At 35.9% G+C, this 27,826-nt stretch overlaps 2 protein-coding genes across 2 annotated transcripts; one reads left to right on the plus strand and one right to left on the minus strand.

The window, feature by feature from the left end:
- Nucleotides 1-18,223: 18,223 nt before the first annotated feature.
- LOC115963381 (peptidyl-prolyl cis-trans isomerase CYP26-2, chloroplastic) lies at nt 18,224-19,942 on the plus strand. Its single transcript, XM_031082355.1, has 2 exons — nt 18,224-19,264; nt 19,683-19,942. The coding sequence occupies exons 1-2, from the start codon at nt 18,378-18,380 to the stop codon at nt 19,783-19,785; spliced, it is 990 nt and encodes a 329-aa protein (XP_030938215.1). The 5' UTR covers nt 18,224-18,377; the 3' UTR covers nt 19,786-19,942.
- Nucleotides 19,846-27,337, minus strand: LOC115963380. Its single transcript, XM_031082354.1, has 7 exons — nt 27,085-27,337; nt 25,990-26,212; nt 24,173-24,296; nt 23,719-24,059; nt 22,158-23,370; nt 20,777-20,970; nt 19,846-20,293 (listed from the first exon to the last, which is right to left on the minus strand). The coding sequence occupies exons 1-7, from the start codon at nt 27,165-27,167 to the stop codon at nt 20,195-20,197; spliced, it is 2,277 nt and encodes a 758-aa protein (XP_030938214.1). The 5' UTR covers nt 27,168-27,337; the 3' UTR covers nt 19,846-20,194.
- Nucleotides 27,338-27,826: the final 489 nt, after the last annotated feature.

The following is a 27,826-nucleotide window of genomic DNA, read 5'->3' on the forward strand; positions in this document are numbered from 1 at the left end:
CGACCTATTCCTAGGGGAATGGACAGGCTGAAGCTATGAATAAGGTCATAGTGAGTGGGCTTAAGAAGAGGCTGGACGACGCAAAGGGAAAATGGGTAGAAGAATTGCCACACGTCCTTTGGACATACTGGACTACACCTCGTAGGTCCACTAGGGAGACCCCCTTTTCAATAACTTATAGAGCCAAGACTATTATTCCTCTGGAAACTGGATTCCCAACATTGAGAACGAGTTCTTTCACTCCGAGCAACAATGATGAGCTGTTAGGAAAGAGCCTAGACTTAATTGAAGAGCGAAGAGAAAATGCCATGGTCCAGTTAGCCTATTATCAGCACAAGCTTAAACAAGGGCATGATGCCAATGTGAAGCTAAGGCCATTGGCGCCTGGAGACTTGGTGTTAAGAAAGGTTTTGGGTACGGCAAAGTAAAAAGGTCCATATCGCATCACCTCGGTGGCTAGAATAGGTGCGTATCTTCTTGAAGACCTAGACGAGAATGTTGTACTATGCCCCTAGAATGTAAATAACCTGAAAATGTATTATTATTAATGAAAGTCTTTCCTGTCACATTCTCGTTTATTACATTATTTGTTGAGTTTCATATTATGGTTATTCTATGTATCAAACAGAACCTTGGTCATGTCTGGCTCCTTGGATCACATACCTTGGGTAAATTGATATCTTTTATTCATTTTTTTAAGTGTTAAACAGAACCTTAGCTATGCCTGGTTCCTCGAACCACATACTTTAGGTAAATTAATACTTAGTGGCATCTTTCTAAGTATCAAACAGAACCTTGGTCATGTTTGGCTCCTCGGACCATATACTTTGGGTAAATTGATATCTTTTATTCATTTTTTTAAGTGTTAAACAGAACCTTAGCTATGCCTGGCTCATCGGACCACATGCTTTAGGTAAATTATCACTTCCTGACGTTTATCTAAGTGTTAAACAAAACCTTGGTCATGCTTGGCTCCTCGAACCACATAGCTTGGGTAAATTGATATCTTTTAATCTTTTTTTTTTTAAGTATTAAATAGAACCTTAGCTATACCTGGCTCCTCGGACCACATGCTTTGGGTAAATCAACACTTCTTGACATTTATTTAAGTGTCAAACAGAACATTGGTCATACATGGCTTCTCAGACCACATACCTTAGGTAAATTGATATATTTTAATCATTTTTCTAAGTGTTAAACAGAACCTTAGCTATGCCTGGCTCCTCGGACCACATGCTTTGGATAAATTAACACTTCCTGACATTTATCTAAGTGTCAAACAGAACCTTGGTCATGTCTGGCTCCTTAGACCACATACCTTGGGTAAATTGATATCTTTTAATCATTTTTTTCTAAATATTAAACAGAACCTTAGTTGTGCTTGGCTCCTCAGACCACATACTTTGGGTAAATTAATACTTCCTATCATTTTTTCCAAATATCAAGGCAAAGCCTTAGTTATTCTAGACTCTCTGGACTACATACTTAAGGTAAATTAGCGCTTCCTATTGATTACTCGAGTGTCAAATATGATCAGCTATTCTAAACAGCAAAGATCTTCATTGTGATAAAAGGCTCAAGTGGATGCTCATGAGCATCACTTAAAGCATTTGCAAGCATACCTGTATTTGTTTGAAAATTGATTATACCTTTGGTCCTCTAAGCTTACGAATGAGTAGGGAGCAGAGTAAGTTTAACCTTGTATGCAGGCTACATTACTGTGTATATCCTTAAAATCAAAATTATACTTTGCCGAGATGATGGACTTGGTAAATTTAACTCGTTTTGCTGTTGACCATATGAGATGGGATAACTTTCATGTTACTTATACAGATTAGTGAGAAGAGTTTAACCTCGTTACTACGTTTATTAAGTGTTGGATAAGATAGAAATTATATCAACATCAGTATGAGAATCATGGGAAGAAAGAAAACATGCATAGCTTTCATTAATTAAAGCCTTAAAGCAAGGCAGATTGAGTATAGAAGGGGCAACTTGGTTACAAATTTTGAAAACCAAAACAGAAGTTGCAAGCGAAACAAAAGAAAAGAAAAACACAAAAGAAAAAACTACACTGAAACCTATTTCTTTTTTTATTACAAGCTTTTCCTTGGGAGGGGCTTTGACATGCTGAGTGGATGCTACCTCTGAGACCTCGAGGCCCTTGCTTGCAGGATCAGCATTGGCAGGCACAAGAAGAGAGGCCAGGACAATCTCCATCGTTTTAGGAGCTTCTTTCTCAGCGGGAGGGTCCTGGGTGACAATAGGGGGCTTCATGGCATCAGGGGTCACTCCCTGGTTTGCATTCTTCTCATTTTCTGTGCCCTCAGGCTGCTCAGCCACCTCAGAGGTAGTGTCAGAAGAGGTTGGAACCTTGGCTATACCGTCCGTGCCTGCCACTGCCACCTCAGAAGTGGTGTCAATCCTTAAGCTATAAGGAACAGATTCTCGGATAGCGGAGGGGTAGTATATACTCTCTACCCTCCTAAGTGCAGATGAAGCCTCAATCCCAGCTTGGTTAAAAGTTTCAATCCACACTTAGGAGTAGTAGTTCCTACATACCCCCGAGACCTCAGCCCTGAGGGCTTCCTTGGTCTCCGCCACTCCTGCATCATATCCCTCTTGCTCGACCTAATCCCGAGCCCTCTCCGCTCGTTCCCTTGCCTTCTCGACCTCCTCTAATTTCTTCTTAAGCGCAACAATCTGTGCTTTGGAAGAAACCAGCTGATCCTCGACATTGCAAAGGAGCACCCGTTGGCCCTCAGCCTGCCCCTCAGCGTTGTCTAAAGCGGCTGCAACACTTTTTCTTTCCCTCTCCTCCTCAAGCAGCTTATTCTTTAGCTCTTGAATGCTCTTTTCGGCCACATTAAAGGCCTCTTCGGCGACGTTGCGCCTTCCTTCCTCCTCTTTCATCTGCCAGTGGCAGTAGTTGGTTATCTCCTCCACTCAGAAGGAGGCTTGAACAGCCTACCAAGGAAAAAGACAAATTAGAAAAAGAAAGAGAGAAAAGCAGAAAAAAAAAAAAAAAAAAAAAAAAAAAAAAAAAAAAAAAAGGGACTAAGTGGAATACATACCATGGCAAGGTATCTCTTCAAGCTGAGGAAGACCTCACGCCTCTTCATGGACCGGAGCTCGACAATGTCCTTAGGGAGCAGTATGGCCTGCTCCACCGCATCGGCCACATAGCCAGCCGTCCCTCCTTGGAAGTCCTTGACGGAGGCACTGGCTAGCAGCGGGGCCCCATCCAACATTGGGATAGGGGTCTAGGCTGGAGGAGCAACCAGAGGATCACTCCTCTTCTCGGTGCCCTTTTGCCCCACCTTGGCCTGCTTGGCTGCTCTTTGGGCCTCATCCTCTTGGGAGGGGTGGGTTTTTCTAACTTCCACTACCTCCTTGCCCTTTGGCTCCCTTTTCATTTTCAGGTCGGCAGGTTCAAGTTGGAGGGACAGGGCAGGTGGGGGGGTAGGAGGCTTAGTCTGGGTTGCCTTCCCAGGCGCGCCCCTCCCCGGTTGGGACTCTATCAGGTCTAGTAAGGTGGACCTTGGCTTATGTTGAATCCCCATCTCGTCTAGTATTGGTGTGAATGGATGGCCAAGGTCAAAAGTTGAAGTTTTTGGGGAAAAAACTTGATTGAAGACTTCAAACTTATCCTCAAAATCAGATACTTCAACTACTTCTTCCTCCTCTGTGTTGGCAGGGTGAGAAGAGGTAGCCACTCCGGTTGTCTGTTGCGATGGCAAGGCTACCTTTGGTATGCCTTCGAGTATGGGCTTGGTGGTGAGCGTGCCTTCTGGAATAGGGCCGGTAAGGAGAAATCCTATGGCAGCAACACTGATCCATTGTAGCTGAGGATCCCTAGCCTTAATGACACACTTTGGCGCCAAGAAACTCTTGGAGATTAGGACATAGTCCAGGATCAGATGGGCCACCCTCAATTGACCGTCAGTGTGGACAAACACTTCAGCCTTCAATATCTTTGTCCAAACTTGGCTGGTTCACAAACAAGACTGAAGTTGGGCACAACGACGTTCTTATTTGCAAAACCATGGAAAAAAACAGAAAAATATTGTTAGCAAAAAATAGAACTAATCAAAGCAAAATCTATATACAATTATTCAAACCTAGACCTAAGACCCTACCTAGTTTCCCTTCTCTTGTCGAGCAGGGGAGGCCATCATGCCACTCCCCTAATACAATCAGGAAGTCTTTGTTTAGACCTTTATTGGAATCAAGGAGGCACTGGATAAGCCTCACCTCAGGGTACCTAGAGTTAAGGTAATACCCCTGCCCCGTTAAGTGATGGAGGTTGTAAATCCAATTGACATCATGATGTGTGAGGTTTAAGCCCATCCTTTCGTTAAAGGCATCTACACAACCTAAGATTCTGAACATGTTGGGTGCATATTGGGTGGAAGCTAACCTATGGGCCCTAAGGTAGTCCCTAGTAATAGTACCCAAAGGGATTCTCATCCCTCCTTCTATGAAGGCAATCATTGAGATCACCACTTCTCCCTCTTGCCTTTTCTCATGTCATTCCCCTTCCTTACAATACCTAATGCCTACTCTTGGAGGGATCCTATACTAAGTCCTAAAGCTCTCTATTCCCTTCTCGGAGTCTACCAAACTCTTGAATCTACCCATTTCTAGAAAGGTTTAGGAGAATTAAAAAGATTGAGAGGAGAAGATGGAGCTAAGGAGAAGAAAAGTACAAACAAAAGAAAAATATATGGAAAGACAAAGTGTAAAGATTTGTGAAGACTTATAGAAAAAAGAAAAACTCTCCTCAGACAAGCTCTTGGTATTTGTAAGGGCATGAGTGAGTTGGGTAAGTTGCAGGTTCAATGTATGAGCTCTAAAGTGAAGTGAATGCTAACGTGAGAAGACTGATTGATTTGGGCAGTATTTATATCAAAGGGATAGCTATAAGCGGGAAAAATCTCGCTCTGTTTTTAGCAAGATCCTCAGCCATTGGATTCGCATCACGCCGTAGAATGTAGGGGACAGGGAGCAGTAAAAATTTAATGAAGGCGTATCTTATATGCCAAAGCGTCAGGAGCGTGTTTTGAGTAGTTAAAAAGGCATCTACACAGGCAAAATTGATGTATGATGAGGACGGACTAATTGAGTTGACATCGAGATCCTCCTTTCTTCTTGAGGAGACAGAAAGAAGAATCTCGAGGGGCTATTGTAGGGATATTGGGCTCAAGAGCTCACTATCTATGTATACATTGGGCCTGGGGCCTAATCCGAGGACGTAAAGTTGTCCGAGGAAGAGCAAACGTTGTCAGGGGAGTTAGTCTTAGTAATTGGAGAAGTTAGTTTTGGTCATAATGGCCCAAGAGGGTGGGCTGAGGATGAATACCTCCTCGGCTAATCGAAGCCAAAGTCAGAAGAGTTGGTCTACCGTCTAGGGGAGCACTCTAGGAAAGTTCTGTTGATACGGATAAACACTACAGGAACACAAGACAGGGAAGAATCCTAAAATATCTAAGGAGAAAGCTCCTACCAACGCATTGAATGCTCTGCAACTAACTTTTTGGCTGCATTAATGTGGAGAAGACCCCTGAATAGTGCTGCGTTGGCTACCCCAACGCACAAAGGGCCTGAAAGGATATCCGATGGGACAAGCACTCAAGTAGTGCTTGGATGGTCAACAAGTGGAGGGACAAGATTGTCTAAAGAGAACTATATAATGGAAGAGACCCTTCATGAAGAAGGGATCGAGAAATCAAGAGAGAAACACTGTAGCCATCAAGAACTGACTTTGTAATCACACTTGAAAGAAATATATATAAGAACTGATCTACTTGGACTGTGCCGAGGATGATTTTCTTTAACTTAAATCAATTTATCTTCCTTTTCATATCTTCTGAATTCATTATATTTGTTGTCCAACTCGTTAAAACCCAATTTTCCAACCTACTCTCTACAAATTCATTATTTTGGGCTTTTTGGGCCTAAGTCCATCCATCTTTTGGGCTAAGGTACTCAAATCGGGTCCTTGCAATAATAATAATAATCATATCACTTTGGTTTTAAACATATCACTAAAATAAAATAAAAAAGGAAAAACAAAATAAAGATAACGATATCACTATACTTTTATTAACCATCTCGATCATATATAAGATATTCGTCAATCCAAATTTGTGGTGCATTACTAGTTTTTGTAGCATCATATTTACAGATGATAATCATAGGCAAATTTATATTTAGAATTGGGCCAAAAACATTGCACCAGTTACTTGTCAAGAGGAGTGCCAAATATATTCAATTACCTCCAATTAATATATAAATCAAAATATATACCCAAAACCTTCAAAATTTAGCAGTGTGTCTCTCCGCATACATTCAGAGCTTAGTAGTGTGCCTAGAAATTTGCCTCTTCACAAGTAAAGATTTCAATTTTTTTTCTCCTTTTTTTTTTCCTTTCAATTTGTTGAAAAAAAATATTTTAAAAAATTAATAAATTGAGTTTGATTTTATTTTGAACGCTTTATACAGTTTTAAAAATATTATTTAATAGATTCTCAAAAAAATTGTTACTTAATAAATAATAAATTACAAAAATTAGAAAGACAATACCTTTTTCCTATAATTTTTATGCACAATAAAAAATAATTAAAAAAAATAGAATTAACCTTTTAACAAAAATTTTATAGTCATATTATAATTTTTTGCAAAAGGCTACAAAAGATAAAAATGAGCACAAATATAAACAACAACATTAACATAACCACAATATAAATAAAATATTGTGATTTTTAGCTTTCTTAAATATGATATTTTGGTTTTAAACATATATAATACAAATAAAATAAAAGGGGAACACTATATCAAGATATTAATATCACTGTGGCTATAAGTAACCAAATACAAAATTTGTTGAAACAAGCATATAGATTGACAAAATAATACATCTTACATAAGATCGAATACTTCGCATATGTCAAAAATTATAATATACAATGAGTTTCAAAATAAACATAAGAAGTTTCATAGACTTAAAATAGTTCATATATTCAAACATATTTCATATTCTTAATAATCTTATATGACTATAGTCATGCTATATCCCTGTAACTAGGCATCAGATTCAGATGAAACTAGTTACATACTAATGTATATCCTCCATTAGCTGGGTCCAGAAACACGATAGGCTTATAATACTCAGATAGAACTAGTTTCAGTACTAATGAATAACTCTCATTGATTGGGTATCAGAGTTCAAAGCATAGTTAGCTTGTCCAAAGTCATAGTTCAAAGATTAAATCACTGTTCAAAAACATATATTTCATTCAAATAAATATATAAAATCATATATTTAGTAATCAAATATATTTATGATAAATTCTTTATTCTTTACTTTAAATAAATGTTGCTAACAATTGAAATAAAACTATAACAATTGTAGAACAATATTAAGTAGATAAAATACATTAATATAAGCAAAAATAAAACTAATTAGGAGAAAAATTACTTACCTCAACTAGTACACCACAAAAAAGTTTCTCCCTAAAACTTCCTCTAAAATCCTTAACTATCATCTAAAACAATTTTTCATGTACTATTTACTCAATGATCAAATAATTTTAAAAAAAAAAAATTTATAATGGTGCCCAACCAAAAGAGAAAGTATTTAAAATATTTAATGATTTGTCATTATTAACTCCCCTCGTAATGGACAAAATAGCATCACAGAGGGCCTATCCTATATTTCGAAACCATTGTTAATATATATATATATATATATATATATATGTATATATATTCTGTCTATTATGACCAAAATTAAAGTCTGCAGACTATTGGACTAGTGGTCACCAAGCCTAACAAATAGTCCACTGTTTCTCATACCAAAAATCTACAGTCATAATATTTTCTTTTTCTTAATTTCTGCCAGCATTAGTTCTCTTGAGACGAGGACAAAACTTTAAGTACAAGTACTATCATACTAGGGGTCCGTTTGGATAGAATTTATTTTGTTGAAACTGAAAATCGAAAATATTATAGTAAAATAATTTTTAAATATGTGAATAGTACGGTAGGATCCATTTTTAATGAACAAGTTATTAAAAAGTGAAATTTGTGGGACCCGTGAATAGTGCACGGGTGCACTGTTCACTACTGAAAAGTCAAAACATGCTGCTAAAAAAAAAAGGCAAACGTGAATCCGCAAACGTAGATCCAAACGGATACTAGGTGTGAGTTTGGATACAGTTGAAATATAAACTTACTTGCAAAATAGAGGATTTTGTGCACTATTCACATGATCTGTAAGTACAAAATTTAACAAAATCAACTTTAAAATTGAGTCTCACGATACTATTTACACAATTAAAAATTATTTACTACAGTATTTTTAGTTTTTAATTTTCAACAATAAATAATATATAAATAGACCATAAAAAAAATCAAGTACCTGGCAACTGTTACGAATACACCATTCTTTCTTTCTTTTCTTTCTTTTTTTTTTTTTTTCTTTTTAACATGTGATAATTGATAACTTGTCATCATTTTTTTTTTTTTTTAAACATGTGATAAATGATAACTTGTCAGACCTCAAGCCTAGACTAGCTACTAGTTTTTTTGTATTCCCAAACTCCCAAACTCCATCACTTCGATACTATTTCTCAAAGAAAGGCTTGTGCAGAAACTTGACACCAAGCACAACAAATCTTGACACAAACATAGTAAGCTCTAGTTTCTATCTGCAGTTAACCCAATAAAGGGCATAGAAAAAGCTTAGATTTCCAAGACAGCAAATAGCATCCGGTACCAAAAACATAACTCTAAATTCTTCTTCAACGTCATAAAACTCATAGGATATTTAAATAGTTTTATTACCGGCTAAAATTACCAACATATAAATATTCTAATTTTATATAAACTTGGATGTGATGAAGGAAGAGATTTCTTCGGCTCTAACCTTAAGTATGTCGTCAGTCTTTCTCTACTTGAATATTTTGAATAGTTTTCTTTTCCAAAATATCTGTAATTATACACTAACTTAATTAGCCTATGAATTAGCTAAAGTTTCAACCTTATTTTCTAAGAACTCCCTTAATAATATTAATTATAAAATTGACACTACAAAAGATTTACTTAAATACCCCACCTTTTAAGTCTCTTTTTTTTTTTTTTTACGGGTATTACAATAAATAAGATATTCGTCAATCCAATTTTGTGGTGCATTACTATTTTAGTAGCACCAAATTCGTAGATAATAATCATAGGCAAAGGTATATTTAGAATTGGGCTAACAACATTGCACCAGTTATTTGTCAATAGGAGTGCACTAGTGGCGGCTCTAGGAATTTTTCTTAGGGTTTAGGATGTTTCTTAAAAAGCATAAATTACACAATCTAATAAAAAGAGAAATTTATATATTGACAACAACAACAATAAAAAAAACACGCAAATACATAAAGTTTACAATTGCTTTCTACGAGTTTTCTTATTTTGAAATTGTTGTATGATAGTCTCATTATCAATACTACAAACCACATATTTTTCAGTATACACAACCAAGCAATCATTCATCCACTGATCTCTCATTCGATTGCACAGTTCATTCTTTATATATTCCAATGTTGAAAAACTTCTTTCTACTATTGCAATAGCGACAAGAAGGGTCAAAATTAACTTCACAAGCAAATAGACTAATGGATAAGTCTCATACTTCCCTATGTTCACTAACGTTTCAGCAAATTCACTTACTCCTTGAAGCTCTAAAAATAAGTCATTGCTACGCATATCAAAAATGTAATTGTGAAGTTGAGAGTCAAGTACCAAGATATCTGTCCCAAGAAAATCAGATGGATAGAAATTTGCTAGACGTATCAACTTTTCCTTATCAAAAGCCACAAATGAATTACTTGGATTCAAGCAAGCCATACAAAGTAGCAAATCGGTATTTGCCTCTGAAAAATGGTTGTTAAGCTCTTGAAATTGCACATCTATAGCTGTGTAGAATAGCTCAACACGATAATGATGTAAATTTGTATTTTGTTGGGTGCTGCATCGCGGCCTCCCACTAACTACAAATATTTCATCCATGTTCAAGATAGGAATATCATGTGTGGTACAAAATGAAGACACTTCAGTCAATAAAGATATCCATTCATCATCTCTCATCACTTGCAATCGTTGCTTAGACAGTTTAACAAGATCCATAGCATTTACTATATCTTGATTATTATTATTATTATTATTATTATTATTATTATTATTTGCAATGCTATTGACAACTCATTTGTAATCCCTAAAATGTTTTTCATCAAGTGTAAAGTAAAGACAAATTCAAAAGATATAATTGACCTCATAATAGATCGAGTTTCAACTTTTTGGTCGAAGATATCATCTTCTTCAATAATTTCAAGTACATCAACAACAGCAGGGAATATCAAAATCAAGTTGAGAATAGTCTCATAATATGATCCCCAACATGTATCATTAGGACGTTTAAGATTTGTCTCTTGATTCAAACCTTGCCCACTTCTACATACACCATTCTCTAATTCTTCTTTAATTTTGGCAAATTGTGCATCTCGAAGAGTATCTCGTCTCTTACAAGAACCTCCAACAACAGTTACTAAATTACTAACCACATGAAAAAAAAAAAAAAAAAAAAAAAAATCAGCAATGTTAATGTGATTTATAACAACAGCAACAAGTGTCAATTGAAGTTGATGGACAAAACAATGGACCTGACTTATTCTCTTTTAAAATTAAAGTTTAGAGACCATTGATATCACCTTGCATATTACTTACCCCATCATAACCTTGCCTACAAAGTTTCTATAAACTCAAATTATGTTCACAAAGTAAACATTCAATAGCATATTTGAGTGACAAAGTGGTGGTACTTGCTACATGTACAATACTAAGGAACCGCTCTATAATAATTCCTTTTTTGTTCACATAACGAAGAATAAGGGCCATTTGCTGTTTCATTGAAATATCACGTGACTCATCAACTAATATTGAAAAAAACCCATTGTCAAAATCCTTGATGATGGCTTTGGATGTTTCATGTGCAATTGCATTCACAATGTCTTTTTGAATTTCATAGTGGGTAAGCTTACAATTTTTCGAAACTTTTTGCAACACTTCATTGATAGATTCATTGTGATCCCCCCAAAATTGTAGAAGCTCAAAAAGCTAATCCCCGGCATAAAATGAATCTTATGCAATCAACTATTGTATTTAATTGAACCCGATGTTCAATTTTATCTTGATTTGATTGCTTAACCAAGACACTTTGAATGTGTTGCTTTTCCTTCATTAGATCTTCACTCTTCTTGAGAGCTTGGTTATGAGCAATATTAACTCTTCCAATATGGGAATTTAACTTCTCTTTCTGATTCCAAAGTTTGAATCCCTTCGTTACAAAAGTCTCACCTCCTCCTTACTTACCAACATCTTGCCCAAATAGGTAACAATATAAACAAAATACTACATCCTTGTCTATGCTATATTTCAACCACTTTCTATTTACATACCATTCGGATCTAAATCGACGGGGCTTTCCAAAAAATATGATAGAGGGTAATCATCAGGGTTTTGGAAAACAAGTTGACAAGGGCCTTTTTGTAAATAATATATTCTTATTTCATCATAATTATTAGGATGATAAGATGATATCTTTTCTCGTAGCCCAGGATCTAAAGGAGGATTTTCTAAATTAAAGTCAACACGAATTCACTTAGAAGATGAAGATGAATCTTGCACAGGAGATAAATCTTGGGTACGTGGTTTTCTTATCAAATATTTGTCCATAATTCTAGAAAAAGAATAAATAATAAACTATAAGTTCATTTGAAATATTAATAAAATTATTAATTATTGTTGTTTAGTTGTTTCATTAATTTGTTTGTCTTTTATAAACTATAATTTGTTATATTGTTGTTTCATTAATTATAAAATTATTAATTGTTGTTTAGCCTAACATAATTTAATTTGTTTGTCTTTTATAATGTATTAGTTAATTAAATTATTAATTATTGTTTATTAGTTGCTTCCCCAAATTAATTATTGGTTAATTAAATTATTATTTATTAGTTGCACTAGCACACAACCCATGTGCATTTACTTCTCCCAATTCAAACATCTCACCCCGGCTCCATGCCCCCATCCACCCCCCACTCAATAGATAAGCCCCATGGCCCCCAATCACAAGAGCCAATCAGATAAATTCACAATCACATATCACAATACATTAAAAGACAATTAATTATATCTTACCAACACCAACACCAACGGATAAAGCCAAAAACAGGGGCAAATATTAATAAAGTTATAACGTAAAGCTAAGCAATTAGCCAATCACAGTTCAAAGAGAATTAGATAAAGTCTTAAAGAGAGTGAGAGAGAGAGAGAGAGGCTCTTATTTCATTTCACTTTCATTCTTCAAATAAAAAGAAAGAGACTAAGACAAAGAGAAACCCATTAACCCAATAACCCGTATATGCAGGAGAGAAAAGAGGGCGAAGTTAAGTGTAAAGATGAAATACATTGAGTTTGAGGGAGCAGGGAGGCCTGAGGCTGAGGGGCAGCGCCGTTGAGCAGTACGTCAAGGCGAGGAAGACCGATCTCTGATCCGATCGGACCGATCTCCGACGCCAGATGTGTTCTGGTCTTCTGGAGCTCGAGTTTGAGGCCCGATGTGATGACCGATGTGCTCTGTTGCTTGAGGTGGAGGCGTCGTCCATTGGTTGTTGTCGTTGATGATTGATGAGGTTTTTTTCTTTAGGTTAGGTTTCTAATTTCAATTTTTGCTTTACTTGATGAATCGGCAGACGCATATATTGGGTTTTGGTTTTTTTTTTTTTTTTTTTTTTTTGGAGGATCTGTGGGTTTGCTACCATCTGTAATCTGTTAGGTTTGTTTTACCTTGTTTTTTTCTTTAGATTGGGTTTGCTTTACCATCTATTGTTTAGGATTGATGTTGGGCTTTTTTTCCATGGTGGGCTTGCTCTGTTACAATTTTTTTTTTTTTGGGCTTTTTTATTTGAGGGTGTTCCTAATTTTTGTTGAGGGAGTTCCTAATTTTTTTTTAAGGGTAAACAAATAAAAAAATTTCGACTATTGTATATAAATTTTTTTTTTTTTAGGTCAGGGTGTTCCTGGGAACACCCTAGACCGAACGTGGTGCCACTACTTTTTACTTCCCCCAATTCAAATATCCCACCTTGGCTCCATGCCCCCATCCACCCCCCATTCAACAGACAAGCCCCATGGCCCCCAATCACAAGAGCCAATCAAATAAATTCACAATCACAAATTACAATACACTAAAAGACAATTAATTGTATCTCACCAACACCAACACCAACACCAACAAATAAAGCTAAAAACATGGGCAAATATTAATAAAGTTATAAAGTAAAGCTAAGCAATCAGCCAATCACAGTTCAAAGAGAATCAAATAAAGTCTTAAAGAGAGAAAGAGAGAGACTCTCATTTCATTTCACTTTCATTCTTCAGATAAAGAGAGAGAGACTGAGACAGAGAGAAACCCATTAACCCTATAACCTGTATATGTAGGAGAGAAAAAGAGAGAAAAGTTAAGTGTAAAGATGAAATACCTTGAGGTTGAGGGAGCAGGGAGGCTTGAGGTTGAGGGGCGGCACTGTCGGGTAGCACGTCGAGGCGAGGAAGACCGATCTTCGATCCGATCAGACCAATCTCCGATCTTCGATGCTCGATGTGTTCTAGTCTTCTGGAGCTCGAGTTTGAAGCCCAATGTGATGACCGATGTGCTCTATTGCTCGAGGTGGAGGCGTCGTCCGTTGGTTGTTGTTGTTGATGACTGATGAGGTTTTTTTCTTTAGGTTAGGTTTCTGATTTCAATTTTTTCTTTACTTGATGAATCGACGAACGTGTATATTAGGTTTTGGTTTTTTTTTTTTTTTTTTTTAAGGATTCGTGGGTTTGCTACCATCTGTAATCTGTTGGGTTTGTTTTACCTTTTTTTTTTTTTTTTTTTTCTCTTTAGATTGGGTTTGTTTTACCATCTATTGTTTAGGATTGATGTTGGGCTTTATTTCCCTGGTGGGCTTGCTCTGTTACAAAATTTTTTTTTTTTTTTTTTTTTTTTTGCTTGAAAGTAGAACAAAAAAAAAATTATTTGAGGGTGTTCCTAGTTTTTTTTAAAGGGTAAACAAATAAAAAAAATTAATTATTATATATAAGTTTTTTTTTTTTAGGTTAGGGTGTTCTTGGGAACACCTTGGACTGAACGTGGCACCGCCACTAGGGTGCACAAATATATTCAATGGTCCCAAATTAATATAGAAATCAAAATACCCAAAACATTCAAAATTTAGCAATATGCCTCTCCCTAGTCCCCATACATTTGGAGCTTAGTAGTGTGCCTAGCAATTTGCCTCTTCACAATTTTTTTTTTCTTTCAATTTGTTGGAAAAAATATTTTAAAAAATTAGTAAATTGATTATGATTTTATAAGCTTTATGCAGTTTCAATAGTTTTATTTGATAGATTCTCAAAAAAAAAAAAAATTACTTAATAAATAATAAATTAAAAAATTTGAAAGACAATACCTTTTTCCTATAATTTTTGTGCACAATTAAAAAAAAAAAAAATTGAACCTTTTAACAGAATTTTTATAGTCAACTTATAATTTTTGCAAAAGTCCACAAAAGATAAAAATGAGCATAAACATAAACATAACAAAATTAATTTTAAAAATATTGTGATTTTTAGCTTTATAAAATATGAACTTTTGGTTTTAAACATGTATAATAAAAATAAAATAAAAAGTAAAAACTAAATCAAGATATTAATATCACTATCTCCATAAAATAAAGACATGAACATAAATATAATAAATAATAATAATAATAATAAGTGATTTTTAGCTGTCTAAAATATCACTCTTTGGTTTTAAACATATGCCAATCTAATAAAATAAAAAAGGAAAAACTAAGTCAAGATATAGATATCACTATACTTTTATTGACCATCTCGATCATAAATAAGATATTCATCAATCCAAATTTGTGGTGCATTACTGGTTTTGATATAATTCTTGGCCATTGAGCAGTGTGTCATGGCCTTGTAGTTGTGGGTGTATCATTTTTAATCTTATAATTGTTAAGCATACTACTAAGTTTAAATAGGGTAATGCACCGTTAAATTTGAGTTAAACACTCTAAACTAGAGCATTATCATCAGGTGTGTCAAATGCCAAATATTTGGCATTTGACACACTAAACACCAAAAACCAACCTTCATCAGATATTTCAAATCTTAAAATTTTTGACACACGGCTACAGTACCGTCTCATATTTGAGATGATACGGACAAATGTGCCAAAATTTTTATTATTATTTTATATACTTTTTCTCTCTCCTCCCAACACATATCTCTCTCTCCGCCTGGTTCTCTCTCTTCGTCTGGTTCTCTTTCTCAACTCTCATCTCTGTTGTATCTCTCTTTCCTCAGTCATTCTCAAACGCAAATGCAAACTCAAGGTCTCTCTTAAAAACAAAACACAAAAACTCTATAAAGATCACTCAAAAATAAAACCGCCGATCAATTTTCTTTGTTGATTTTCCTAATTCCCCATCTCTCTTTGGCACTCCCTCTCAACCTTTGATCTCTCTAACTCTGAGCCAAACTCTTATCTCTGTCTAGCCCTCTCTGTTGCTCTTTCACAGCCACACTGATCTCACCACAGTGACCACCACGCTGCGCCGCCGAGCTTTGTGCCATCCACCACGTCACGCCACGCCGCACCGTCGAGCTTGCCGTACCATCCGCCACGCCACGCCACACCGCCGAGCTTGCCGTGCCATCCACCCCCACGCTGCCAATCTCTCACAGTGTGATACATTTCTTATCTTTTGTTTTGTGATGGTGGTTTTTTTTTTTTTTTTTTTGCCGTGAGTTTTATTGTTGTGGCTATTGGTTGATTTTCATGGGTTGTGGTGGTGGCTTTTTTTGTTGTTGCCAGTAGATTGTGAGGTTCAGGCTTATCTAGAGGGATTGGGGGTTGGGTTTGTTTGATTTGGGATGGGTTTTGAGGTTTGTGAATGTGCTAGGTTATGGGTTAGTTGTGGCAGTGGTATTGTAATTTGGTGGTTGTTGTGGCTGTCGGTGTTGTTGGTGTGGCCGTGGTTGTTGTTGGTGGCCGTTGTTGCTGTTGTTGATGAGAGGAGTTAATATATTATTTTAATGTGTTGTAAATATTATTTTAATGTGTTGTAAATATTATTTTAATGTATAGAATTGAAGTATAGAATATCTGATAAATGGTATATTGTAAAATGATGTGCTAAAATGATAAAGTAAGTTTTTGATGTGTCAAAATGACATTTTTTATGAGAGAGCTAATGAGAATGCTATTAAAGACAAGACTTTTTAAAGGAAGCACTCAAAGAGCATTCTCATCAGCTCTCTCAAAAAAAAATGCCATTTTAACACACCAAAAACCCACTTTATCATTTTAACACATCATTTTACAACATATCATTTATCAGATGTTCTATTTTCAATTCTATACATTAAAATAATATTTACCACACATTAAAATAATATATTTCCTACTCCTCCCTATCCCTATCACTACTATCATCGTCATCATCTTCACCAACGGTCACCACCAGCACAAAAACCGACGGCCACCACCGGCGCCTTAAAAATAAAAAAAAAATAAAAAAAATAAAAAAAAAAAAAAAAACACAACCAGAGAGTAAGGCACAAACCCAAACCCCACCACCGGTACAAGCCCACATCCACCACTGGCACAAATACACATCCGCCAACGCCGCCTCAACCAAAAAAAAAAAACAACCAGAGAGATCACAAACCCAACCCCACCACCGGCACAAACCCACATCCGCCAACGCCGCCTCAAAAAAAAAAAAACAAAACAAAACCAGAGATCGGCACAAACCCAAACCCACCACCGGCACACATTCACATCCACCACCGGCAAAAACCTTAAACAAACCACATCCCAAATCCACCAAATCAATTATAAAATTAATTACAATTTACACTTAAATCATAAATTGAATCGGCACAAACCCATTTTTTTTTCTTCCTTTAGTGTTTGTTACCTTTCAAGAGCGACAAATCGTCTCCGTCGCCGTCGCTGATGGAAGTGGGTCGAGCCTGGGCGATCTCTGTCTCTCGGCGTGGCGAGACGGTTTGGCGAGACGGCGAGGCGAGACGGCTTGGCGAGATGGCGTGGTGAAACGGCGTGGCGAGCCGGCGCGTCGAGACGGCGAGGCGAGAATGCCAGATAGAGAGAGAGAGAGAGAGAGCTATGGGTTGCAGACGGAGTGACCGAGAGAGACAAATGAGGGAGGAGGGAGAAAAAACGAATTAAATATAGGTGAACAGTGATAGCATTTTGTTCCGTACCGTCTCATATTTGAGACGGTACTGTAGACGTGTTCTAAATTTTTTGAGATATAGAACAGCTGATGAGAGCTTATTCTTGTGCTTGGTGTGTTAAATGTGCCAAATATTTAGCATTTGGCACATTTAACACACCTGATGGGAGTGCTCTTAGCTGTCAACAACCCCTTTACGTAGTCTTTATTAAAATAAAGATAATAAAATAATAAAACCCAACTCCACTATGCATACAAATAATAGAACTACCTTTTTTTTTTTTTTTTTTAAGAAACAATAATAGAACTACCAATATTAAAGAAAATACTAACTTTACTCATTGAATCAAATGCAGAATACAGTTCCAAAGATTGTGCTAGAGAGATAGAGTCAGAGAACAAGTGAGATGGCAGCGGACATTCTAAGTGTGTGTAAGTTTTTGTTTTTATTTTTTTAAATTATTATCGAAATATTTTCTTAATCACACAAACCTTGAGTTGCATCTTAGTAAAAAGTCTAATGACACAAAAATCTTCAATAATTTTTTTCACTATTGTTGAGAATTGAGACAAATATGATATAATTGATGTACAATAAAAATATAGTTAATAATGAATCCATATGAAAGTGTTTTTACATTAATCATAATTTATCACTTCAATAAGTTGTAAAAATGATGAATCTATACAAGTGTTTTCACATTAATCACAATTTATCACTTCCCACAAGTTGCGAAGATAGTAGTAAATAGTTTTGTTTCTCTAGCATTAGTAGCACACTGGGCATTCTTTTCAAATCGAAGGATGGCCCACGTAAGGGCTATTGAAACCGATGATGTGCATTCACTGCCATAAACATATACACATTCCTAAGCATATGGATTGGCTTTCTACCTTTTCCTATCCACGAAATCTCTCCATTGAATAAAAATAGAGAAACAGACTTTGTACACCAACAAAACAGTCTCTGTAGTGAAGATACAAATCCAGGAGAAATTCTCCTAGGAGAAAATGTTAAGCAGTCCTAAATTCTTGCAATCCTCTCAATTTCTTCATCCTCCAATAGCACCATCACATCCTCCACAACTTCAAAACATACCCACTCTCACACCTTTCCCCATCATCAAACAATGCTGCAAATTCTCACGGAGAGAGCTTGCAATTGGAAGCAGTTCTTCGTTGCTTCTCCTCTTGGGCTCTCAAAATCTTGAGCCATTCCTCCAGTCCAGGGCACAAGCTGAAGAAAACATAGCAGACACCAACATAAATGAAGGACAAGAGGAAAACTCAAACGCCACTCCCAATTGCACTAATAAAAACCCAACAAGGAAAGCATTCCTTGATATATCCATTGATGGAGAACCTGTTGGTCGCATCATCATCGGGCTATATGGGGATGATGCCCCGGCTGGAGCTGCTAGATTCAGCAAACTTGTCAGTGGAGCTGCTGGTATAAGCTACAGAAGAAAAGAGTTCATTAAAATCATGCCGAATTATGTTCAACATGGCGGAGTCAGATCCTATGGTGTGGATGTTGAACTTGCAAAGAGCACAGGAAGTGATTTGGCAGCTGAAAGTCTCATTGATGAATGGCAGAGATCATATGAGAAGTGTCCAGGGACAAAGAACCTGGCTGGAACTGTGAGCATCATTGTGAGGAATCCTTTAAAACCGCCTCCAAAATTGAAGGTGGTAGCACGGAAAGGGAAGCTGGAGATTGATCAAGAGGAGGTTGGAATAGACCCAAATGGGACAGAATTTGTGATTACCACCAAGGATTCTCCGGAGCTGGATGCATCAGCTTTAGTTGTTGGAAAAGTTTTGGGAGGAATGGAAGTTGTGGAGAGGATTGGACAGGTGAAGACTGTGAGTGAGAACACTAGTTCCCCGTATTTTAGGTGAGTTCACCACTCTGGCTGTTTGTGTTTCTTAATTTTTCTTAGCAGGCAAACAAGCAGCATGCATAAGAATTTTGTTGATAGAATAAAACCCACTATACCCTGCAGAACTGCAATGCTGAATATGTATCTTACCAGTTCCATTCTTGCCTTTAACGATTTGAATTGCAAAATTACTAGATTTGAGGCTATCCAAACTTTGGCCTCCAATGGGGGACTTTTTTGAATTTACAATAGTGAATCTAAACATAACCTAACATGATAGCCATAGAGAGGCCTTTATTGCAGAGCCTAGTGAAATTTCTTAAAAGTTTATGGTTTGGTAAATTTTGCTCTTATATAATCGTATCCATCCTCTTCATTAACAAGCCATTATTACATAGAGGTAATTGACCATCAACTTGTGTCTGGTAAACAGGGTGGCCAAGCTGATAGGCGATAAGAGGGCTGTCGTGGCAGAAAGAGGCTTCAACCGTCCTTACTCAAAGGTGGCTGTCACAAATTGCGGCTTAATAGAGTAGCATCAATTGCTGTACCCCACAACCTGTTTCTTCTTTTCTTTTTCTTTTTTCTTTTTTTTCTTTTTTTATTATTATAGCTGGAAGAGAGAACATTTCTTTGTAAAACAGTATAATTCAGTGTTATCCGGAAAAAAAAAAGCCTCAATACATTCTTTTAGTATTGTAAGTTGCCTCTCCAATAAGGTAAAAGTTACAGTTTTGATTCTCAACCGGTAGTTTGGCAGCAAACTACATTTGTGACAAGAACTCAGTAACAACAAACACAACATTTCCAGGAGTTATTCAAAATGGATTGCATACCAAGATAAATGCATCACCTCAAGCTCATACAATTTCTGCCAAATCAATGGTAGAAAATCAACTGTCATAAATTTCAGATAACCCAAGGATGCACGGCAAAATCAGTTGGCTAATGCTTGGTGCTTTGGCTTGATAGAGGAGTTGTCTTCATTCTTTTTGCAGATGGAGACATGAAAAGCCTCCTGACTGAAGTGATGGGATCATCTACCTGTACAAATGTTAAACAGAAAGATTTTTAATCTCTGAGGATGGCAATTTCACAGATATAAATCAACCCCAACCACAATATTAATCATGTTGGCACAGCTTTCATATTATTATTATTATTATTATTTTTTTTTTGTCTTTCATATTGTAAATTGTAAAGTTGGGACAAGATAGATTACGAAACCCGTATGGGTTGTCAGCACTCAGCATTAGCAACATCATTTTTGTTGCTGTTTACTGATAATGAATGGTCTGCTACACCATAGTTTTATTGTCAGGAGTTCCAAACCCAGCTTAGGATAAGGGTGCTGCTTTTTACATCATATAGTCACAGTCTAGTAGTACACAAAAACAAGATGGAATAAATTGCAACAGATATATCAGTGGCACAGGATATCACAATCCACCATGTGGCCCTCCATGTCTTACTTGCAAAGAAAAATTATATTGTGAGCACCCACGTCTGAGAATGTATCAGAAGTACCTTAATTATGGAGGCAGCCGAAGAGTTCTCAGGTGACGTAGAAACCCCTTTTTGACGTAGTAAAGCAGAGAGTGTTTGTTTCCACCCAGGTGCTCCATTGCCTGTTGATGCAATCCAAGGGCAAAAATGTCTGTGCTGCCTGATTGGGTCAAACTCCATTGCTTTGTCTGAAACTACCCGCATCAGATCTTTTCCTGAAAGGAAAGAGGGAGAGAGGAACGTTGTTAAAACCTGCTTTTATAATCCAATGACACAATAAACATCAATATGAGAATAAAAAAAAGAAAGAGCATGTCAAAGTTAACTGCAAATGTGAAAAATGCATAAAGCATATCCATCTATGGACTGACCCAAAAAGGCAATACCCTCAAAGTTCATCAGAGAACTTGACACATGATTTAGAGAGAAGGATGGTTTGTATCAAAGAAAGATTTAATGAACTACTCTGGCAATTTATGCAGGTATTTAACTTGTAGAAAAAATTTTGATGACTATAGCTGACTTAGCATTGTATTTTCAGCAAGACTTTTGGGCATAAAAAGCATCACTGTAGCTTTGTGTTGTTTTTCTAAAGAGGGATAATGATGAAAAGATACCATCAACATGCAAGAATGGTTAGGTGTACAAAATGCAGTTCCTATTACAGACTTCTGTTCTTTGCTGTCCACATGAGAACTTCATAATTCATATGCTTTTAGTTGTATGTCCTCCAATACAGACTTTTGTTCTATGCTTTCCATGTAGAGGCAACTTCAGCTTTGAGCCTCTATGAACTGCCACCACCAAATTCATGTCACCTTCCATCCCTCATGTATCATAAGCAACCTAGTGCCAATACCTTCACTTGTTTTTACTTTTTAGAAAATCATCCAGATATACAGGTGATATCCTTGAACTCTCTGTTCAATCAGATCTAGCCCAGTCATTAATTATTGAAGAAAATAGTATCCTAGGTTTATATTGTTGCCAGGTAAAGAACCTTGGGCATGGGAAAAGAGTTGGCAATGCATCATTACCCTATGTATGCAGATCAGTTATTGAGGCATATAATAGCAACAACTTATGTGAAGTTTATGCCTCAATGGATGAAAGCATCAAGAGAAGAATTCTACCAGGGGTGCTGTTCCAAATGAGTGCATCTAGTATTGACCTAATGTGAAATCAAGTTGCGTAAAAGATTGATTGGGATAGATTCAGTTGATCAAAACACTTCTCTACTTGTTGCGTAGAATACTCATCTACTAATGTGAATATTCTACCTGTTGCGTAGAATATTCACATCAGTAGATGACTACAAGCAAAGACACTAATAGGTGTCAAATTCGATTTAACAATCATGGTTAGAGAGAGAGAGAGAGAATATTAAGAAAATATGTCTTACCTGTACTGCAGATCATGGATTCATTGTTTTCAGGAATCTGCATTCTATTGGTAGCTAAAGAAATTTCTTTATATTGTACTTTATCTGTTCCTGAAATCTGTTGCAAATTGCAGTTTCCAGGTGCAACCATCACCAGGGAGTCATCTTTGCTACTCTCACCATTTCTAATTGTGACATCAGAATCTGGTGCTACAATAGAAGGGTCTCTAACCTGAGAAGTACCCGAATCCTCTGCTGGTAAAGAATCTGAAATAATAATCTCATCATTTTCAGGCAAAATGCCATTCTGACTGGAACTCTGTGCCACATTTTGCGTGCCCTCAATCATACCTTCTTCAATAGAATTGTGCCTACCAACTTTAGGTGAAGTTCCTTGCCCACCGAAACTTGTTCCTTCCAACATCTCATTGTCATTCTCTTTTCTAAGAGCATCATCTTTTTCAGTAATGCCATGGTTCAAACAATGTGACTGATCATTGCATGTAGAACTACATCCATGATCACGTCTATTGCTATTTAACAGCCCCAAGTGTTCAATATCAGTGTTCTTTGTGTGGTCATTTTTCTCCTGAAATAAATTCTTATTCTGAAAATCAGATCGAATCTCTTCTTGGTTAACATATATACGATCTCTAAATTCAGAATCATAAGAAAACCGAGACCTTAAATTCTGGCCAATAACAGGCAAAGATATGGTTGCTTTAAAATTCTGTTTTGTTGGTGGAGGACCCCCTGCAATAGTCAAGTTTAAATTTTTTGGGCCCTCCTTCAATGATGTTGCACCGCTTGCAGTAGTACTGATAACACCTCCACCATCATCAACAACCTGATTTATGTTCCCTAAATCATGGGTTCCAGGACCATTTTCACTATTGACTTCTGTGTAACCAACTAATCTGAATAACTCCATAGGCCGTGTAACTGTAGAGAAAGCCCATAATCCAACACTGGCTCCACAAAGCTTACAATCTAAAACAACAGAATGGGTATCAGACTGCACTCCAGTAGAAATATTGGAATTTTCATCAGCCTCCGTAATTTTGTCGATGCTAGCAGACTTAAGATTGATGCTAGGGTACTGTCTATTAGCAAATAAAGAAGAGGGAGTTGATGTATTTCCATTTTTAGCAGACTGATTAGATCCATCCTTGGAGCTGACCACATAAGGTAGTGAACGAGGTTCCCAACCACACAAACTTATGAGCTTTTGTGCCTGCAAATGCCTTAAAAAAATCAATTTCCACCAATAACACAAAAGAAACTAAAAATTACTAGCAATTATTACATGAGGTGTTACTTATCAAAAAAATATACATAATACATGAGATGCAAGTAAAAGAGTCACAATACTGCTAGTATGACTAGTATTAATCACATTATTTGGCATAGAAACACGTAATCATGGAAATAGCGTTGTCGACTATTGTTTAAATTCTAAAAACTTGTAAGCAGATGGATTTGAATCAGTCATGCAAAGACAATAAATACAATGAAACACACTCCAGCAAAAATTCAAGCTTATATAGAATTTATACACTACACTAGCAAACAAAGTTCATACCTGATGATACAAATTGGCAGATTCTGCTTCACATTCATTGGCCAGGTATTCTGTTTGATAATTGTCATTAGATATATCACCATATTCCAGAATTGAAGATTGTTCAAGAAATTGTTCCAGCTGAGGGCTTCTCATGTGCTCAATGGCTGAAGATGATATTACAGGAAGAGCTAAAAGTTGTAAGAGCGCAGAGCAACGTTCTCTAAATTTATCAACTAAAGTTGGAGGTGTTGTAGGTGGAAACTGCGCCAGTGTTTCATCGCAGGCATTGTCAATCCATGGGCAGAGTAATTTGTGTCCACTGTCCAGCTTTAAGCTAAATACCAAGGCTGCCTTCTCAACTGAAACAACAAAGAATAATTTCATTTCAGCTATGAACATAACAAAAAGTTGCTGCACCAGTTACAGCTAGGTTTGATGGTTCTTGATATTGTAAAATAGATGAGTAACATGCCTTGCTGCTGAGACCAAGATGATGGAGTAGAAAAGAGGACACGTGCTCCACATGCTTCACAGGCTATTATATCCATTTCTACATTGACCCAACCTCTCCTAGCACAATTCACAGCACTGACTACCTGAGAAAATAAAAATAGTTTCATTTGCAACTTAACAGAAAATGTCTTTAATCACATCTGAACAGAGATATAACCAAGTAACTAAAGTCTAGAATATAACCAAATAGCACCAAAAGATAAAGGCATTAGAAGATCTTTAAACTGTCCAAAGGAAATTAAATGTCTCCACCTTGGTCTACCCAGCATTTGAAAGTGGATATATATCCCATATTTTCAGTTCACTATAAATTACAAATTCAGAAACCAAAATGAGATCTAAAGTATGAACAAATCCTTCAAGGCAAGGAACTGCCAAAAACATTAAAAAAAAAAAAAAAAAAAAAAAAAAAAAAAAAAAAAAAAAAAAAAAAAAAGGTGACCCAATTGACCCACCTCGGTTGAAATACAAAATAATGTTGACAAAAGGTGCATAAAATACATCACCCACTGACCAGATCACAAACCTCATTGATGAGAATATGATCCTGGCAGAAACACCAGTCATTACTATACCAGCTAACTTAAATTTTTTACTAGCACATCACACATGATGGTACTAAGTTTCAAATACCCGATGAACGCTTCCCCAACCAATTACTTCATCCGGCCAAGACATCAACCACCCTCTTAGGCAAGACCCAAGAGACCCCAAAAGATCTAAAGGCATAGCTCCATAACCAATAGGCCCCCTCACAATGAATCAGCAGGTGATCGACATCCTCTCCGCTATGCCAGCACATAACACCACACCACAATTATAAAACATTTCCTCCTCAAATTAACACCAGTGAGAATCTTTCCCATGCAAGTGACTAAGATTATCACCTGCTATTCAACAAGAAAATAAAAACACCTCTAGAACAATGCCTTTACCAAAAAATATATCTTTGGCTGCAAATTAACCTCACTTCCAACCAGCACAAAAATGAGTATTTTGAAATGTTGTAGAACAGAAAACCAATCTGAACCAGGGAATATTTGGGAGAGGCTCTGGCAAAGCTCGCTATGCAGATTTAACAATGAACCCCTGTCTGGAGTTAGGCATCCAAACTCTCTTTTCCAAACTTACATTAATGGTGAAGCCATGAAGGTTGGAGGGAACTATAATAAATGCTCTAAAGTGACAACAGGTTCAATTACACTCATCATCACTAACCACAGCCCTCACTCTGTCTTCATAGCAAATCCAATTTCCTATAAATTCCAAACATAATTGTCCCAAATGTTTATATTTGTTATACCAAAAGTAAGTGACCTCACCACATTCACTCCTCCAAAAATTAAAAGGAAAGTCTAAATTTGATCTCAATTTAATTGCTTCCTTGAAGACCAAGTACAATCAGCTGATATCAAAACAGACTTAAAATTTCAGCCTTTCAACAACTACCTCTTCACCTTTGAAAGATATGTACATGATAAGTGAGGTATTGCACTTATCAATTATCGTTAGACAACTGAATGTGCCTCAATTATTTTGCAATACTAACACTACAAAGAACCCAATCATTTATTGTAAAAACGAGAAATTGAAGAAACCACCAACATACAAGAAAGCTTTCTGACATGGCACAAGTTTGTTATTAGAAAAAAAAAAAAAAAAAAAAAAAAACAAACAAACAAATTACAGAATTAGAGATGTGTCTTCATACTAAATTAATAAGTATTAAATAAATAAATAAGTAAAGATAATATAAGAAGGGTGGTATTATTAAACCTTGGGTTTGGCAAACCACGTCATAGACTTAAATGTGGCTAATCTCCTCATAAGATCTCCACGGTCCCACGGCCGACATATTGGTGCTTGAGATGTTCCGGCTAAAGCTGATGAATGTTGCGATCCCTCAATTATATCCCCTCGCGATCTAGGTTCCACTAGTGCTAACGCCGATGATGGGTTTGGACGTTTTCTTCCTCTCGATAATTGAGGCCCAGATGAACTACCAAATCGGAAAAAAACACAATCAAACCAAACATATCACAGCAAAAACAACATAATTTAAAAAAAAAAAAAAAAAAAAAAAAAAAAAAAAAAGAATCACAGGCAGTCAGGCACATATGCACACATAAAAACACTATATTTTACTAAAAATGCTCTGCTAAAATTTGAATAAACCCTAGAAATTGAAAACAAAAAATGGTTCAAGCTTCATTAAAGTTACAAACAAACAAATAAATTTTTTTTGATAAGTTAATGGATGCCCTAAGGGCATTGGTTTTGAAACTATTTTTAAAAAAAAAAAAAAAAAAATTAGGAAAAGAAAAAAGCTTTCAATTTTTTTTATAGTTTTTTATATTTTCTATAAAAGTGGTATTAAAACATTTTCTAAAACGATTCATTAACAAATGCCCCAAGGGCATCCAATAAATAAATATAGGACAATTTGAATTTCAACAGAGGAATTTGATTTATACAGAGCAACACTCCAACAGAAATGAACAAGAAAACTGGGATATTAGTATATTACTATTCAAATTGGATTTCAACAAACTTAAACAAACTCATGGCCAATAAAAATTAGAGAAACCAATAAAAAAAAATTATTCAAAGTTAGACACAGTACAAACCCTTACAGAGAAGAACATACAAAACTGAAAGGATTTGAAAATTAAAAAAAAAAATACAAAAAATTATATATAAATATAAATGTGCAGTATGAGATAGCAAATTCGGATTTGGATTGAATATTGTGAACATATATGATGAGTCTATCACTATCACTATCACTAGCGCTGGTCTTAGCAAAGTTGAAAAATAATAGTATGAATCAAAGGAATTGAAGTTTGGAGAAATAGAAATTGGAAATAGCACCTGGAGGATTTGGGATTGGGAGCGTGAAAAAGCTTGTCCATAATCGTATGGAATCTCTTCTCCGACTCTGAATCTTGCACCATTTTTTTTTGGTTGTTTTTGGAAACAAAAAAATTTGGGAATGTTTTTACAAAGCTAGTCTCACAGTATTTTGTATTTGTGTGCTTAAGAGCTTGGAATTCGATGCCTCAAAAACTCGAGACAAAAGTCGAAGCTTCTTCTCCAATGGGATGAGACAGCCACGGGCCACGGCACAATTACAAATTGGTCTTTTTAAAACTGCACGTCGTTGATAATTCTTTTCCTGAGCGTCATGTCGTGTTGTTATGTGTTATCGAATCGTGCGTGGACATTTCTTTTTTTTTTTTTTTTTTTGGTTTAAATTATAAATTTTGCCTTCTAATTTTGTCTAGAATTCAATTAATTCTAGTATTTTTTTTGAGTTATTAATTTCGGTCCTGTAAATTTCTTCTGTGTTCAATGTACTTTTATTAGTTTTTTTTCAAATTTTAATAAAAGGTCAATTTAGGGATATTAATGGCAACCCACTTAAGGTCCGTTTATGGTTTATGGACAGTTTATTTAGCTTAAATTTAAAACTTTTTGTTAAAAGTGTAAAAAAAAAAAAAAGTTAAAATTTAGATGAATAGTATTATGAGACTCATAAATAGTACTAAAAAGAAACTAAAAACTCAAATAAACTGAATTTTTTAAAGTGTAAAAAAAAAAAGTTAAAATTTAG

Source organism: Quercus lobata, chromosome 10 (assembly GCF_001633185.2).
Source record: "Quercus lobata isolate SW786 chromosome 10, ValleyOak3.0 Primary Assembly, whole genome shotgun sequence".
Classification (NCBI taxonomy): domain Eukaryota; kingdom Viridiplantae; phylum Streptophyta; class Magnoliopsida; order Fagales; family Fagaceae; genus Quercus; species Quercus lobata.

What these genes read in the sequence shown, in the direction of transcription:
- LOC115963381 (XM_031082355.1), top strand. Translation starts at nt 18,378, where the DNA reads ATGTTAAGCAGTCCTAAATTCTTGCAATCCTCTCAATTTCTTCATCCT. An exon ending in ACTAGTTCCCCGTATTTTAG is followed by an intron (nt 19,265 to 19,682) that starts GTGAGTTCACCA and finishes TCTGGTAAACAG; the next exon opens with GGTGGCCAAGCTGATAGGCG.
- LOC115963380 (XM_031082354.1), bottom strand. Translation starts at nt 27,167, where the DNA reads ATGGTGCAAGATTCAGAGTCGGAGAAGAGATTCCATACGATTATGGAC. An exon ending in CCCAATCCCAAATCCTCCAG is followed by an intron (nt 26,213 to 27,084) that starts GTGCTATTTCCA and finishes CCGATTTGGTAG; the next exon opens with TTCATCTGGGCCTCAATTAT. An exon ending in CTGCCAATTTGTATCATCAG is followed by an intron (nt 23,371 to 23,718) that starts GTATGAACTTTG and finishes AGGCATTTGCAG; the next exon opens with GCACAAAAGCTCATAAGTTT.